Source organism: Drosophila montana, unplaced genomic scaffold, assembly GCF_035044405.1.
Source record: "Drosophila montana isolate Dmon_TW-CO22-7 unplaced genomic scaffold, ASM3504440v1 contig_3161_1, whole genome shotgun sequence".
NCBI classification, from domain to species: Eukaryota; Metazoa; Arthropoda; class Insecta; order Diptera; family Drosophilidae; genus Drosophila; species Drosophila montana.
In genome coordinates, this window is record NW_026998038.1 from 5281 (window position 1) to 23398 (window position 18118).

The window sequence follows — 18118 nt, forward strand, 5'->3', positions numbered from 1 at the left end:
TCTTTAACTGCTCGGTATATGACTTCGGAATGATCCATTATATTATATTCTTCTTGAATACAACAAGAAATTTCGATTATTGTTGAATGAACTCTTTCTACCTGTCCGTTGCTTAAGCTGATTCTGGGATCTGCACAATAAATCGTTATACCTGACCCAGACATTGTTGATTTAAATTGTGCTGATGAAAACGTAGGTTCGTTGGCCATCATTATGGATTTAACAAAAGGAAGGTTTGGATAAGTTCCAACACTTTGTTTGCCATATATGATTTGTTATTGATTTCCTTAATCACTAAAAATTAAGAATATGCGTCTAAGCACGTCATGAACGTTAATTTTTGAGTATAAAAAAATGGCAATATGTTCACCTTCTCTTTCCGGAATAAAAGCTTTGAAAATAGGAATTTGCTTCGGGTTTCTGTTTTATTTGTTTTTGTTACAAATTTCGCAACAGCGTATGTGTTGATTAAGTTTTTTATATAATGGTGGCCAATAATAGTATTTAAGAATTTGCTTAAGATTTTCATCCTCTATGAGCACGAGCATGTTGTGTTTCTGCTATTTTAATTTCTTGGTCATCTTTGTTTTCGATGTCTTGGACAAACTTTCTTATAAATACAAATTTATTGGTAAAAGTGTTTTTTAGTGTATTTTGAATTTCATATAGGTCTTCGAGACTGCAATGAATTCCTTTAGTTAGGTTTGGTTGAAGAAATTCTTTAAGTATGTTTATAAAGTTGTGTACTGTGTCGTATTCTATAATAAGTCTTGTTTTGTTAAATACTTCACATTTTTCGTGAATTGTTATGTTGTTTTTGGAAACAAGTAATTGTTGTTTAAATTGGTTCAATGGTTTATTAGTTTCTTCAAGTACGTTTTTATACCCTTGCAGAGGGTATTATAATTTTGTCGTGAAATGTGTAACGCATAGAAGGAGACATCTCCGACCCCATAAAGTATATATATCCATGATCAGTATCAACAGCCTAGTCGATATAGCCATGTCCGTCTGTCTGTTTCTATGCGAACTAGTCTCTCAGTTTTAAAGCTATCTTTATGAAACTTTGCAGAAGTGCCTCTTTCTGTTGCACGCAGTACATATGTAAAAACCAGCTGGATCGGACCAATATATCATATAGCTGTCAAAGGAACGATTGGTCGAAAAGTAGGTTCTTGTATTAAAAATATTTTTGTTTATCAAGATATCTTGACCAAACTCAGCATTTATTAGTTTTACTATGCTCCTCATATATATGCAAAATCCTATCAACAACGGACTTCTATATCATATAGCTGCCATAGGAACGATCGGTCAAAAATTAAGTTTTTGCATGGAACATTTTTTTGTTTATCAAGATATCTTGACCAAACTCGGCATTTATTAGTCTTACTATGCTCCCTCCATTTTCACATCGGACCACTATATCATTTAGCTGCCATAGGAACGATCGGTCGAAAATTAAGTTGTATGGATAATTTTTTTGTCTTTCAAGATATGTTGACCAAACTTGGCATATATTAGTGTTACTATACTCCTCATATATATGCAAAATCCTATCAACATCGGACCACTTTATCATATAGCTGCCATAGGGACGATCGGATGTTGTATGGAAATTTTTTTTGTTATTCAAGATATTTTAATCAAACTCGGCATTTATTAGTTTTACAATGCTCCCTCCATATATGCAAAGTCTTATATACATCGGACTACTATATCATATAGCTGCAATAGGATCGATCGGTCGAAAATTAAGTTGTTGTATGGAAAACTTTTATGTTTTTTAAGATATCTTAACCATACTCGGCATTAACTGCTTTTCCTGTGCTTCTTAGATACGGGCAAACCACTATGAACATTATGAAAAGATAAGGTCTGCAGGGGTATTAAATCTTCTGCGTGCAGAAAGATAGCCATTTTTTCTCGTTCTAACTACTGTCGGCTGAATGGATAGTTTCATTATCGGACGACGGTTCTTCCTCGGAAATGAGATTATCTTCATTAGAAATGTGATTGATCATTACCCTTGATAACGCGTAAGCGACGACGTTGGTTGATCTTGGTTTTTAAAATATTTTAGGAGAAAATTCTTTTATAAAAGCATGCCATCTTTTCATTTTTGAATTAGGATTTCGTGCAGAAACTGCAAAAGAAAGTGGTTGATGGTGTGTTTGGATTTCTAAATTTGTAAAACCATTCAGGTAATTCCTAAGGTTTTTTAATGCGCATACTATAGCTAATAGTTCCCTTTCATTTGTGGCGTAATTTCTTTCTTTTTATTTAAGGTTTTTTAAACTAAGGTGATTGGTTTGTTTTCCTGTGAAAGGACGGCGCCTATGGCGATGTCGGAAGGGTCCGTGGTGAGAACGTTTTTTGTATAGTCTGGTTGAGTTAGTTCACTATTTGCAATTAAGTGTGATTTTAGATTTTCAAAAGGAGAGATAGCTTCTTCGTCTAAAGATATTTTTGTTTTTTTAGACATATATTTCGAAACCATACCATTATGTCCCTGTAACAGTTTAGTGAGTGATTTTGCTATAGTCGCGTAATTTTTTACAAACTTTCTGTAATAGCCTGTTAAGCCAAGAAAACCTCGTAATTCCCTTAAATTATTCGGAGGTGGGTATTTCATAATCGATTCTTTTTTTTAGGGTCGGTTTTTATAATATTGTATGATACAATGTATCCTAAAAACTCTTTTTCTTTTCTAAAGAATTTTGATTTTTCCAAAGAAATTTTCATGTTTGCTTTAAATAGGATCTCAATGATTTCTTATAAATCATCAAAATGTTGTTTCGGATTATCTGAAAAAATTATAATATCGTCCATATAAATGTCACAAGATTTTTTCACGCAATATATTGTCCATTGCTCTCTGAAATATACTTGGTGTGTTTGCAAGCAGGCAAGCGGAGGAATTAGTATTTTCCATTGTTAATGGAAAAAGCTCTTTTTCTATGTCTTCTTCTTTCATTAGAATATGATGAAATCCGGATTCTAGATCGATTGTTGAAAAGAGCCGCGCTTTGCCTAGGTTAGACAAGATGACTGAAGGATCGGGCATTGAATACCTATCGGGGAAATCAATAACTAATCGATTTTTTGGTGTTCCATCTTCATTAAAACCCTTTTTTCCTTCTATCCATTCAGGGGAATTATAAGGACTTCTACTGGGCCTTATTAAATTTTCATTTAACATCCTATTTATTTCCTGACTACTAAAATTGTTAGCTGAATGAGGATAGGGATATTGTTTGCTATAAATTACATTCTCGTTTACTGTTCTTATCTCTCCTCTAATATCTGTTCTAAAAGGGAAACATGTTCGAATCTGAGAATGCTTAGTTTCTATTTGTTGAACGACTTGTTGCTCAAGGATATTCAAATCATCTATTTCATTAATGGAATGATTTATTTTGCTTAATGAAGCACTTGTCGTAGAAGATACCGACATCTTTCGACGCCTGCTCTTTTTGACTTTTAATTTCTTTAGCTCTTCTTCTTTAAGATTGTCGTTAACTCTAATTTTTCTGATACGGGGGCTATCAGCGTCACTTAAAGATGATGATTCTGCATCGGATACAATAAATAGGGAAAATGATTGACATTTTCCGTTTTGAAAGTCCAAATAAGAGGCACGTTATAGTCTTCGTACCAACCGTTTCTTAGACATATTTTACTAAATTAAATTTTTCCGTTTTGTTCTTACGAATCAGAGTTCCATTTGATAGGTCGATTACTGCTTTAATATCATTCAGTAGATTATAGCCGACTAATAGATGTGCGTCTGGATTTTTTATTTCGTAAAATGTAGGGCGTTTGCCAAATATGTTTATATGATGAAAGTGCGTTATAATGCTGTAACCGTTTACAGTTTTTATTCTTTTTTTATAACTTATTCTTCTTGCATTATTATAAATTATAAATTTGGTGACTCTAGCTCTTAAAACCTAAGAGATTTGCCCAATAAACGGTATTTTAATATCGATTCTTACCGATTGATTGGAAACGGGGCAAGTTATCGATCCTCGGCAATAAACTCGTACTGCGAGGGCACTAGGAGGACCTACATTCAAAATTTCAAGTCTCTAGCTCTGCTTGGTTCTCAGATCCTTGCGTTCATACATACGAATGGACGGACGGACAGACGGTCACGGCTAGTCCGACTCGGCTTGTGATGCTGATCAAATATATACATATATTCTTTATGGAGTCGGAGATGCTTCCTGCTGCCTGTTTGCACAAAAACATTTTACCCTTTTTAACTATTTTCAATGGGTCCCGGGTATAAAAACAAATCAAACAATTTTGATTATGCCTGACTGAACGAAGCCATACATATAAGAGCATGTAAATAAAAAGGGCTGCCAAAGGCACAAAAGAGTTTACCAAAAAGTCGAAAGCAGCGCCAACGCATACAAGAAAATATCTCTGATTCGCGACAAACGCATTGATTGACTTCATCCCCACAATCTCCATATATATAAAACTGCTTGTCCCAACAAACAGACTGAGTGAATGGTGATCAACGCACACCCCAAACCACAAGTCCTAGGAAGCTGACATTTTTTCTGTCATTACCTAACGTAATAGAGGTGCACGGCAAGTCGGAGTTTTTTAATATACATATGTATATACTTTATGCCTATATTAGGAATCTCATCGTTGTTTTTAGTCGTTTTGGTCACCCCACATAGTGAACGTCCAGATGAGTCGGGCGTGCTGTCAAAATCACGTCGTTTTTTCTAAAGATTTCATTTTCGGCGGCGGAACTTATCTTTTTTGCGTATTTTATTAAATATAGGTTATTAAAAGTTGCCGAGAGCTGAATATCGAATTTTTGATTTAGCGAAGGCTATTGTGTATTTGATATCTATGATACAAGAATACAAACAAGCAACATTGCTCTCTAGTCGGGATACCCTGCACTTTTTTCTACCAACACGAAATTCACATCGTGGGGGGAAGAGGAGCGCGCGCGGCAGCTATAAAATAAAAGATACGTGATCTGTTTATACTATTTAAGAAATGAAATATCGAATTTGGTGACTACCCCTTAAAACCTCAGAGAATTGTTACAAAAAAATAGGAATTCTATGTAGATTTTTATCGATTGCTTAGAAAAGGGGCAAGCTATCGATTAGCGCAAACATCAACGCGTTTATACTTACGGGCCTGTCCGTACGATGGACGGGTGGAAAGACGGACATGGCTAGATCGACTCGGCAATTGATGCTGATGAAGAATATATATAAATTATGTGTTCGGGGATGCTTCCTTCTGCCTGTTACATACAGCTCGTTTCAGACGGTCGTTGGAAATAGACGTGCTTTTTCACTGCTCGCTTCGTGCATAACTTTAAGATAACGGTGCTTTCAAGCAACGTTATCTTGTTTATATTTTGGGCGCTTATCGGAAATAAAGTTTTATTGCCTTGTTTACGTCGTTGCTGTGTGTGAGTCGTCGTCAAACAGCGAGGTAAGGCGGAGGAGCAAGCAGCGGCTGAGGTAGGCAACTTCTGAGAGCGCTGTTAGCTCGGTTGGTATGGGTGAGGGGAGCGCTGCCCCCGCGGGAGCCTCAGCTGGCTCGCATCGAGCAGCGGGTGCAAGTGTGGAGGAACGGATTTTGGCAATACCTCATGCCATGAGCGCTATGAATGTGCCTGTCCCTGCCGTGGAGGAGACAAGTGGGGCAGCTCTAAGGAGACGCAAAGGGACAGCTATCGAGCAGATAAAGGGGATAACGGGGGATTTATTGAAGCTTGCACTGAAGGAGAGAGCCTCGTGGTTGGTCTTGATGCAAATGCATCGTCCCCCATGTGGTTCAGAAAGGTATCTAGAAATTCGTCTGGGTATTCGAACCACACGCGGGGTGAGATGCTAGCCGAGTGGGCCGTGTCCCACGATGTTCGGGTCGTTAACGAACCCAGTGAGTGGTAGACGTTTGCTCGTCCGGTGGGTCAGAGTGACATAAATGTTACTCTGGTGAATGCGGTAGCAATGAGTATGTATGCTTAACATTGGTTTGTATTTGGTGGGATTGGTGAGAGTGACCACAATCTAATTGAGATTGTTGTCTCACACACTATCACTAGGAATGAAAGTGTTGGGGCTAATCGCTTGCGCACTTGAAGTGTGAATTGCTCCCTTCATGGGTTCATTGTGCAGGAGGCGGCAACGCAAGTTCTTTTTAATGAGTTCAAGTTCTATGTGAATAGGTGGATAACTGTTACAAATGATCCTATGTTTGAGAGGTACCATAAGGTCAACCTCAAGAATGTGAAGAGGTGGACGAATCAGTTGAGCACTAAGCGGCTGGTCAGGGCTCTTCGGAAGCGATTTCAAAGGGCCAGAGCTACCAATGCGGATGGTGCAGCCCAACTCAGGATTGAATATAGTCGGTGTATGAATGAGTACAGGCAAATGCTTGTTAAGGTGAAAGAAAATGAGTGGCGCTATTTCCTGGAGCGCAATATGGTCGTGCTTATAATATAAGAATATAATTCCAGAAGATATGAAAGCGATGTATGCGAAGTGTCTGAATGAGGGTTATTTCCCCATTGAATGGAAGTATGCGAGAGTGATAGTGCTCCTGATCAGGAGCAATCCTAGATCCTTTCGGGGCATCAGTCTTCTGCCGGTTCTTGGAAAAGTTCTGGAAAGGATTATGGTGGAAAGGCTTCAGGAGAGAATAAGTGGCCAAATGAATGGCTGGCAATTTGGTTTTAGGCAGGGCAGATGTGTTGCGGATGCGTGGAGGTGAGTTGGTGACTCTGAGGCTAGCAACTCCACGTATGTCTTGGGCATCTTTGTTGATTTTAAAGGTGCATTCGACTTCTTGAGTTGGGTGAGTGTATTAAGAAGGTTGGGTGAATGTGGGTGCTGAGAATTAGCTCTCTGGAAGAGGTATGTCAGACTGAATGGAGTGAATTTGAGGTATGGTACTGAGGTGAAATCTCAAGGTCCGCCTACTTGGTTTGGTGGGGCACGTGCGTCGAATTTTGAGGAGTGACTGGGGCCTAAGCAGACGTGCTGTTTGCACCATTTATGAGGGCCTGTTTGCTGCATGTGCAGCATATGATCCGTCTATATGGTGTAAGGCGGTTACGAATGTGGATGGCAGAAAGAAAGTGCTGGCTTGCCAGAGATTGGTTTTGCTAGGTTGTTTGCCTGTGTGCCGCACTGTCTCCACGAAGTCAATGCAGGTACTGTTAGGAGTAGCCCCTCTTGACTTGGAGATCAGGCGTCGTGCCTTGATGTACAGGATCAAGAGGCCGCTGCAATTGTTGCAGAATGATTGGCTAGCGGATAGGGATGTGGAGAGTTTAGGGCTTAGTGAGTGCAAGAGATTGGAGAAAGAGTGTGTACTGTCTGACTGGCAAGTGGGACACAAGTGAGAATGGGCGTGTCACTTATCGGTTTATACGGGAGGTTACATTTGCCGGCAGCCGACCAGACTTTGGGTTCTGCATGAGTCTTGGATTCCTGTTGACTGGTCTCGGTTTCCTCAATGCATTTTTGCATTCAAGGAGCCTTTGTAAAGTCCAGAATGCCGTTGTGGCTTAGAAGAATGAGTGAGTTTGCAAGAGCTGCATTTGCAAGGCGACGTTTGCAATTACAGAAAGGAATTGTATGGATGATAATGGAAGGTAAATGTAGAAATGTGAGGGTATGAATGTTGGGGTACTAACGTAGTTGGTGTGTATAAATGGGCATCTCGTTGAACATTGTGTTTGTCCGTGGTTACCAGTCCCCAGCATCGTGGAGCTAAAACTGGAAGTATCCTTTTAGGGTACAAGTTCTGACCAGAGGACTGATTTGGTAGCACAGGCGGTAGGAAACACAGAGGCGGTCTCGGCACTCTGCATCTCCGCAATAGTCTTTTGGGACTTGTTGGGGACACTGGCTGGCCGCCTAACGGTTTGATCTTTAATCAACTTGCAAATGCCGTCGTTTGCGGAAGAGGAAGCAATAGGCCTCGCACCTCACAGTGATAAAACCATGCCCATGGACATGGCCTATACTGTTCCTCCTGTCGGTTGCTGTTTCACATCAATTAGGTTTTATTCCCTGCAGCAGTGTTTAATCGTTCTGGGGCCACCAACCCTTAACTGTTTGGAGTTTAAATTGGAAGTACCCTTCTGGTACGAGGCCTGACTAGAGGCTATTAATCTGGTACCACGGGTAATCAGGAGCCCACGAAACTTGCTCCGTCCTGGATTTTTTGTTTTTGTGCGGCCCTTCGGGGGGTATCGTGGTGGTTGTGGCTTAACACCCAAATGCGGGTAGAGCATCGTTCGACGTTGAGTTGCGTTATACAACGGGTTCCGTGATCCAGAGATCGGAAGAGGTTGAGATGGGCCACGTGCCAAACCAAGGTATAAGACACAACCAAACAGTCGTGTCTTTAATTGGTACCTACGGAATTGATGTTCCAAGGGGGCGCTGATTGACGCTTAAATTAATCCTATACTAGGAACCGTGAGATTAAGCAATCGTGGCAGGTGCTCACGTTAAGCCCACTGACTTTCATGCATGTTACATATATTTGCCCAAAAACCATATACCCTTTTTACCCATCTAAAATTGGTTCAGCGCATAAAAATACAGTTCGCATTAATTAAATATAATTTAAATCCAAATAGAATATTTTATAATTCGTGTGAGCCATTAAATTGTAAAACTGTACTTTTATACTTTGGTTTAACAAATGATTATTTTATATTTTTGTATTTCCAAGACGTCTGACGTCTACTCTGTACTTCACAAATCCTTTTCGAAATGTGAATTTCATACCTATACAATGGGCATCTATATATTAGTCATTAGATATCGACAGTTCATTTGGTACTCATAGTAATTTATAACATTTGCTTACTTACAGTATTTTATATAATCAGCTTACAGTATTTGATAACTTTGGCTTATTATAGTATTATAGTATTTCCCTTCTTTACAGCCGACCTGAGTACCCCAATCGACAATGATCTATAAACTAGCTGTGAAATTTCGTTTATCTATTTGTCCAATGTTTGAGTCGTGCTGGCTCTAATAAACCATGAAATGGTACTTGCGTTATCTGACAGCTATCTACGTCATTGAAATAAAATAGAAGTAGCTTTCCTTAAAAAAATAGTTAAACTTTTATTAGTTTGACTCAATAGAAAACAGACTTATTTAAAAAAAGTTCCAATTTGTTTAAACTTATTAAATTAAATATATAAAATGCATAGGAACTTAGTGTGTACATATGAATATTCCATCTTTCATTAATTTTTTTAAAATTCCATGATTTTGGTTATCCTAATATGTATGTTTTCGATTTCTTAAAAATGCATCATTAAGACATTTAGGCATGGAATTAACCGGTACAGAGTGGAATTGCTTATTTTTCCTACTCTGCAATCAAAACGTCTTTGAGCTTTTTTATTGTCTCATACTGTCGACCATTCCTATTCATCGGAAAATACCACTTTTCGGAATTCATCAGTCCAAAATTTGCCTCTTTCGGCAAAGATCAATCGAGCCTTTATATCGCGTGACAATAAACTTAGTATAGGCTCCCGCGAAGTATATTTAAGGTTTTTATTTATATCTAAAAAAATATCAAATATTTATAAGACAGCTCAGTATTGCTGCCAAATGCACACTGATCTCTGTTTGCACTAATAATTATTTTTTGTAAAAATCAAATCCCGCAAAGAAGCATTTTACAAAGGCATTGTACAACAAGAATACAACAGACTTTGGCTTACCAGATGAAAAAATGGCGTTACTATTACGAAAGTTAGCGTTAAAATCATTTTACTCAACGCATCTATAGCCCCTCGTGTATTTGTACTATTTACTGAAAAAAGTTTTACAAATTTTGTGAAGTTATCCATTTCCACTAAACGCTGTTTTCTTTCTGAATTTATACTCGGTAATATGCAGTGTCCTATTTTGTTTGGTTTTGGTACGGATTGCAATATGCATAGCATTTTCGGATACATTTTTCAAGACGTCTACATGGTTTGGCTCGAACACCGATACAATGTGCTGCATCGCACCTCGCGGCCAACCGGCCGAGGGACGCCGTCGTGTATTGTACGGCACGAGTCGTACGAAGTCTAAAAACGAATACCAACTAAAACTATATTCTATGACTATATAATTTCTAAATAGTTAAGAATATATGACTTTGCACGAGGAAGAGAAGACTCCGTTCAGAATATGGTGTAATCCTTTTTGTAATTATTAAATAGGACCCGGAACGGTTCATGCTCGGCATAGTTAGTTGAACAAAATTCTAGCGGTGTATAATTAATTATAGTAGGGACACAGAAGTTTAATTGGCTTGTAAGCCCAGAACAGTTGATTTCACCCGTTATCAACTTATGAATAAATACTTCACCAAGCATAGTTCTACGATTAACTAAAAAAGGAAGATTAGTCATTAGAAGTCTTGGAGTATAATAGTAACCGCATACGAGGATCCCAATTTAAATCACGAACGGCAAACAACAAGAATTGTTTCTGTACAGATTCAATTCTGTCTTGATGAATAGAATATTGTGATGACCAGATACAAGAGGCATACTCTACAATAGTACGGACCAGAGATATAAAAAGGGTCTATTCGTGTACGGATTATCATACGCCTTTGACCATCGCTTGATGAAACCCAAAACAATTTTGGCCTTATAGTTGTAACATGAGAATCGAATTGTTTTTTGCCAGTTTACGAGAGTTACTGGTGGAATATCCAAAATTGCTGAAACATAATTTCATTAACTTCTTTTGTAAATTATACTATTTTGCTAATCAATCTTTCTTTTTATTTTCACAGAGAAACATATGGAAGGTGCTTAATACTAGACGGAATCATTCAATGTACTTCTAGGGATGAGTTTTCCTACCAGGAAATGATAGCTTTCTTGCCGCTATGCTGTCATCCAAACCCACAGAAAGTTTTGATTGTTGGCGGTGGTGATGGGGGTGTAGCACGCGAAGTTGTAAAGCATCCGCTGGTTAAAGAAGTTCACCAAGTCGAAATTGATGATCGTGTTGTTCAACTTTCGAAAAAGTATCTACCATCTATGGCATGTGGATTCGATAGCAAAAAGTTAATCCTTACTATCGGCGACGGTTTTGAATATATGAAAAATCACAGAAACGAATTTGATGTTATTATAACTGATAGCTCGGATCCAATTGGTCCTGCCGTTAACTTGTTTCATGAAAGCTACTTTGATTTACTAAAGCAAGCACTAAGAGATGGAGGTGTTGTATGCTCTCAAGCGGGAAGTTTTTGGTTGGACTTTGAATACGTAAAGAAAACAATGAAAGGATGTGCCTTGCATTTTCCAAAAGTAGGATATGCCATAACTTCTGTTCCATCTTATCCATGTGGTCACATAGGATTTATAATAGCATCTTCAGATAAAAAACATAGGCTAGAAAATCCCGTGAAAAAATTTGAGAAATCCGAAATAGATGCATTAAATTTGAAGTACTACACAAGCGAAATTCATGCTGCCGCTTTCACTTTACCTCGTTGGGTTGAGAAGCACTTTTACGAATAAAGCTGTTTAGACATTTAAAGCACTTTTGTACTCTGTAAACAAAATTTAATGTAATTATTAAATTCACAATAAAATATTTTAAAATAAAAGTCAATTGTATAATAATAAACAAGCAGGAGGCTTTAGTCGGGAGGTCCCGACTAGTGGATACCCTGAACCCTCTTCTACCAACTACAGCTCGGGGTACGTGTTGCTTTAGCAGTTTGACAGGACTTGCACTCGTAACAGACCTCACTACCTGTTACCATCTCTACTCGACAAATGTGTGTGTACATGTATACAGAAATTCTTGCAATTTTCGTTAATCGCCGCAAACACGCGTCTATATAAGCAAACATTTACATAAATAACTGTTGTGTTTCTTAACCGATCTTGTTGAAATTTTCTGCTAAAGATCTTATTGTGCGAATAAGATCTAGAATAAACAAATAAATGCATTAAAATGTTGGCTTAAAATGGTGGGTAGATTTAATTAATATACTTATTTGATTTATGGGTATGTGACAAAGGTGAGGTTGGCGATAGTTATAAAATGAAAGATACTTGACCTGTATATACTATTCTAGAAGCTAGATGTCATGTTTTACAACACAGGCTATACGAATGACATTCGCATAAATACGGTTCCTAATAAGAGTCTATCACACACTTGCACATACACGCCTAACATTAACGCTCGAAAATAATTTTTGTCGATATTGTCCTGTATTTATTAAACTGATTACTAAACACTGCAAACAATTTATTATAAACAGGTCCGAACCGACTAAAATAGTTAATTTTCTTGAAAATTATTGTTAAATCAAGCAACCTTCTTCTACCAACACGAAATTCACATCGTGGTGGGGGGAAGAGGTGCGCGCGGCGGCAGCTATAAAATAAAAGATACTTGATCTGTTTATACTATTAAAGAAGTGAAATATCGAATTTGGTGACTACCCGTTAAAACCTAAGACAATTGTTAAAAAAATAGGAATTCGATGATTTTAATCGATTGCTTAGAAAAGGGGCAAGATATCGATTAGCGCAAACATCAACGCGTTTATACTTACGGCCTGAAATAGACGTGCCTTTTCACTGCTCGCTTCGTGCATAACTTTAAGATAACGGTGCTTTCAAGCAACGTTATCTTGTTTATATTTTGTGCGTTTATCGGAAATAAAGTTTTATTGCCTTGTTCACGTCGTTGCTGTGTGTGTGTGAAACGGCTAGCTTCTTCTGTGTGTGTGCGTGCCATTTATTTTTAATAGATAAGCGCACACCAGCGGGCGTAGCCACCACGCAAAAAGAAGCCCGCTGAGAAGGGGCCCGCGGTATTTCGTGGAATGACGATGTGACCCTGTCGGAGTCGCCGTCAAACAGCGAGGTAAGGCGGAGGAGCAAGCAGCGGCTGAGGTAGGCAACTTCTGAGAGCGCTGTTAGCTCGGTTGGTATGGGTGAGGGGAGCGCTGCCCCCGCGGGAGCCTCAGCTGGCTCGCATCGAGCAGCGGGTGCAAGTGTGGAGGAACGGGTTTTGGCTATGCCTCATGCCATGAGCGCTGTGAATGTGCCTGTCCCTGCCGTGGACGAGACGAGTGGGGCAGCTCTGAGGAGACGCAAAGGGACAGCTATCGAGCAGATAAAGGGGATAACGGGGGATTTATTGAAGCTTGCGCTTAAGGAGAGGGCCTTGTGGTTGCTCGTGTGTAACTTAGTGGACTATGCAGGGCAGTATGAACAGCTCTTGTTCGTGCTTCTGGCGCAGAATGAGGGGCAGCGCCGGCTTCGTCTGTGAGTGCCGCCAGAGGGGGTCCAATGTCGGCAGTGCCGTCTACACCGGAGTAGCCTCAGCCAGTCGAGACCTGGTCCTTGGTTGAACAGGTGGTGCAGGAGGTAGGTCCGTCTCTTGGCGAGCATATTCATAAGGTGAAACCTCTACGTGATGGAGGTGCGTTAATTTGTACTCTGTCGGACGCCGAGCGCAAGAAGATTCTGGAGAACACAAAGATCAACGATGTGGGATTGGTAGTGAGTGTGAACGATATATTGAGGCCGCAAGTTGTAGTCTAGGGCGTTCACTCGCAGATCACCCCTGACGATTAAATGGGTGACCTTTAGGAAAGGTGTGCGGATGACAAGCCATGGGCGGTGGTAAGTAATGAAGCAGTTAATGTCGTCCTTGACGGTGCTGGCGTGGCCATGCAGACCCTTTAAGAAATCGGGCGTTGCTAAATAAAGTGGTTTTCTTTTCGAGTGAGGAGTTTTGACCTGGTACCGGGATGCTAGCGCTGCCTTGGCTTCGACCATAAAGAGGCGGAGTTCAGAGCCAAAGAAGACGTTTGCCGTCGCTGCGGCCAGATTGGTCACCGCGTGGCTCAGTGCAACAATGCACTGAAATGCCGCAATTGCTCCTTTAAGGGAGAGCCGTCGGGACATCTGATGATGTCTCTAGCCTGCCCCATTGGCAATTGCTGGGCGGGCGAATGCTAGACGTTAAAATGTCTAGCAGATTTCATCAGCTGAATTGTCAGAGGTCGTATGCAGCTATGTGTGATGTGGGGGCTATTTGTGCAAGGGGCAGCGTCGTTGCCCGGCTGCAGGAACCCTACGCAACCGGAGGTTGACAGCAGGGCCATCTCCGCTGTCATTTTGAATGATGTCAGTATTGAATGCACATTAGTGAGTTCAACTGACTGGGGTGTGTGTGTGAGCCTTAGCGACAGATTTGGTAGGATTTTTGTAGCAAGCATGTATTGTAAGTTCGGGTATCCCCTTGAACCTTACATAGCTTATTTGGATGAGGTGCTACTACTAGTTAGTAGCGTACCAGTCATCCTTGGTCTTGATGCAAATGCATCGTCCCCCATGTGGTTCAGAAAGGTATGTAGAAATTCGTCTGGGTATTCGAACCACACGCGGGGTGAGATGCTAGCCGAGTGGGCCGTGTCCCACGTTGTTCGGGTCGTTAACGAACCCAGTGAGTGGTAGACGTTTGCTCGTCCGGTGGGTCAGAGTGACATAAATGTTACTCTGGTGAATGCGGTAGCAATGAGTATGTATGCTTAACATTGGTGTGTACTTGGTGGGGTTGGTGTGAGTGACCACAATCTAATTGAGATTGTTGTCACACACACTATCACTAGGAATGAAAGTGTTGGGGCTAATCGCTTGCGCACTTGAAGTGTGAATTGCTCCCTTCATGGGTTCATTGTGCAGGAGGCGGCAACGCAAGTTCTTTTTAATGAATTGAATGTGGATGAGCAGGTCGTATATGTGAATAGGTGGATAACTGGTACAAATGATCCTATGTTTGAGAGGTACCATAAGGTCAACCTCAAGCATGTGAAGAGGTGGACGAATCAGTTGAGCACTGGTCAGGGCTCTTCGGAAGCGATTCCAAAGGGCCAGAGCTACCAATGCGGATGGTGCAGCCCAACTCAGGATTGAATATAGTCGGTGTATGAATCAGTACAGGCAAATGCTTGTAAAGGTGAAAGAAAATGAGTGGCGCTATTTCCTGGAGCGCAATATGGTCGTGCTTATAATATAAGAATATAATTCCAGAATATATGAAAGCGACGTATGCGAAGTGTCTGAATGAGGGTTATTTCCCCATTGAATGGAAGTATGCGAGAGTGATAGTGCTCCTGAAGTTGCCCGACAGGATCAGGAGCTGCCGGTTCTTGGATTATGGTGGAAAGGCTTCAGGAGAGAATAAGTGGTCAAATGACTGACTGGCAATTTAGTTTTAGGCAGGGCAGATGTGTTGAGGATGCGTGGAGGTAAGTTGGTGACTCTGTTGAGGCTAGCAACTCCACGTATGTCTTGGGCATCTTTGTTGATTTTAAAGGTGCATTCGACTACTTGAGTTAGGTAAGTTAAGAAGGTTGGGTGAGTGTATTAAGAAGGTTGGGTGAATGTGGGTGCTGAGAATTAGCTCTCTGGAAGAGTTATGTCAGACTGAATGGAGTGAATTTGAGGTATGCTACTGAGGTGAAATACCTCGGCATAACCTTCGGCAAAAGGATGTGTTTAACTCCTCATATCGCTGGTCTCAAGGTCCGCATACTTGGGTTGGTGGGGCACGTGCGTCGAATTTTGAGGAGTGACTGGGGCCTAAGCAGACGTGCTGTCCGCACCTTTTATGAGGGCCTGTTTGCTGCATGTGCAGCATATGATCCGTCTGTATGGTGTAAGGCGGTTACGACTGTGGATGGCAGAAAGAAAGTGCTGGCTTGCCAGAGAGTGGTTTTGCTAGGTTGTTTGCCTGTGTGCCGCACTGTCTCCACGGAGGCAATGCAGGTACTGTTAGGAGTAGCCCCTCTTGACTTGGAGATCAGGCGTCGTGCCTTGATGTACAGGATCAAGAGGCCGCTGCAATTGTTGCAGAATGATTGGCTAGCGGATAGGGATGTGGAGAGTTTAGGGCTTAGTGAGTGCAAGAGATTGGTGAAAGAGTGTGTACTGTCTGACTGGCAAGTGGGAAACAAGTGAGAATGGGCGTGTCACTTATCGGTTTATACGGGAGGTTACATTTGCCGGCAGCCGACCAGACTTTGGGTTCTGCATGAGTCTTGGATTCCTGTTGACTGGTCACGGTTCCCTCAATGCATTCTTGCATTCGAGGAGCCTTTGTGACAGTCCAGAATGCCGTTGTGGCTCGGCTGCAGAGACATGGGAGCATGTTCTCTGTGAGTGCACAAGGTATGCAGATCTTCGAGATTCTGAGGGGGATGGGCATCTGTGAGGTTAGTGGCGGGTTTGACGTAAGTCAATCACTCTCCACTAGTGATAGGGTTAGAAGAATGAGTGAGTTTGCGAGAGCTGCATTTTCCAGGCGACGTTTGCAATTGCAGGAAGGAATTGTATGAATGAAGATGGATGGTAGATGTACGAATGTGGGGGTACGAATGGTGGGGTACGAACGTGGGGGTGTGTCTGAATGGGCATTTTGTTGAACATTGTGTTTGTCCGGGGCTACCAGTCCCCAGCTTCATGGAGCTGAAACTGGAAGTATCCTTTTAGGGTACGAGTTCTGACCAGAGGACTGATCTGGTACCACGGGCGTTAGGGAACACAGAGGCGGTCTCGGCTCTCTGCTCTCTCCGCCATGGTCTTTTGGGACTTGTTGGGGGCACTAGCTGGCCGCCTAGCGGTTTGATCTATGATCAACTTGTAAATGCCGTCGTTTGCGGAAGAGGCAGCAATAAGCCTCGCTCCCCACAGTGAGAAAACCATGCCCATGAAGCATGGCGTATACTGTTCCACCTGTCGGTTGCTGTTTTACATCAATTGCGATTTTATTCCCTGCAGCAGAGTTTAATCGTTCTGGGGCCACCAACCCTTAACTGTTTGGAGTTCAAATTGGAAGTACCCTTCTGGTACGAGGCCTGACCAGAGGCTTGTGATCTGGTACCACGGGTAATCAGGAGCCCACGGAACTTGCTCCGTCCTGGATTTTTTGTTTTGTGCGGCCCTTCGGGGAGTATCGTGGTGGTTGTGGCTTGACACCCAAATGCGGGTAGAGCATCGCTCGACGTGGAGTTGCGTTATACAGCCGGGTTCCGTGATCCAGAGATCGGAAGAGGTTGAGATGGGCCTACGTGCCAGACCAAGGTAGAAGACACAACCAAACAGTCGTGTCTTTAATTGGTATCCAGCGGAATTGATGTTCCAAGGGGGCGCTGATTGACGCTTAAATTAATCCTATACTAGGAACCGTGAGATTAAGCCATCGTGGCAGGTGCTCACGTTAAGCCCACTGACTTTCATGCCTGATAAAGACATTTTCCCAAAAACGTGCCCATCTTAAATTGGTTCAGCGTATAAAAATACTGTTTGCATTGCACAAATCCTTTTCGAAATGTGAATTTCATACCTATACAATGGGCATCTATATATTAGTCATTAGATATCAACAGTTCATTTGGTACTCATAGTAATTTATACCATTTGTTGACTTACAGTATTTCATATAATCAGCTTATTTACAGTATTTTATAACTTTGGCTTATTATATGCAATATGCATAGCATCTTCGGATAAATTTTTCAAGGCGTGCACATTCGACATGTCTACAAGGTTTTTTTGTTGGCTCGAATACCGATACAATGTGCTGCATCGCACCTCACGGCCAACCGGCCGAGGGACGCCGTCGTGTAATGTACGGCACGAGTCGTACGAAGTCTAAAAACGAATACCAACTAAGACTATAGGCTATGACTATATAATTTCTAAATAGTTTAGAATATATGACTTTTCACGAGGAATAGAAGACTCCGTTCAGAATATTCTGTAATCCTTTTTGTAATTATTAAATATTATTAAATCATGCTAGGTATAGTTAGTTGAAAAAAATTCTAGCGGTGTATAATTAATTATAGTAGGGACAGAGAAGTTTAATTGGCTAGTCAACCCAGAAGAGTTGATTTCACACAGCATAGTTCTACGATTAACTAAAGAAGGAAGATTAGTCATTAGAAGTCTTGGAGTATAATAGTAACCGCATACGAGGATCCCAATTTAAACTAGGAACGGCAAACAACAAGAATTGTTTCTGTACAGATTCAATTC

General features: G+C 41.1%; 1 protein-coding gene across 1 annotated transcript; it reads left to right on the plus strand.

The window, feature by feature from the left end:
• The first annotated feature begins 10809 nt into the window (after positions 1 to 10809).
• LOC135431175 (spermidine synthase-like) lies at positions 10810 to 11655 on the plus strand. Its single transcript, XM_064686140.1, has one exon. It carries the CDS (start codon positions 10907 to 10909, stop codon positions 11564 to 11566), a length of 660 nt encoding a protein of 219 aa, XP_064542210.1. The 5' UTR covers positions 10810 to 10906; the 3' UTR covers positions 11567 to 11655.
• The last annotated feature ends 6463 nt before the right edge of the window (positions 11656 to 18118 follow it).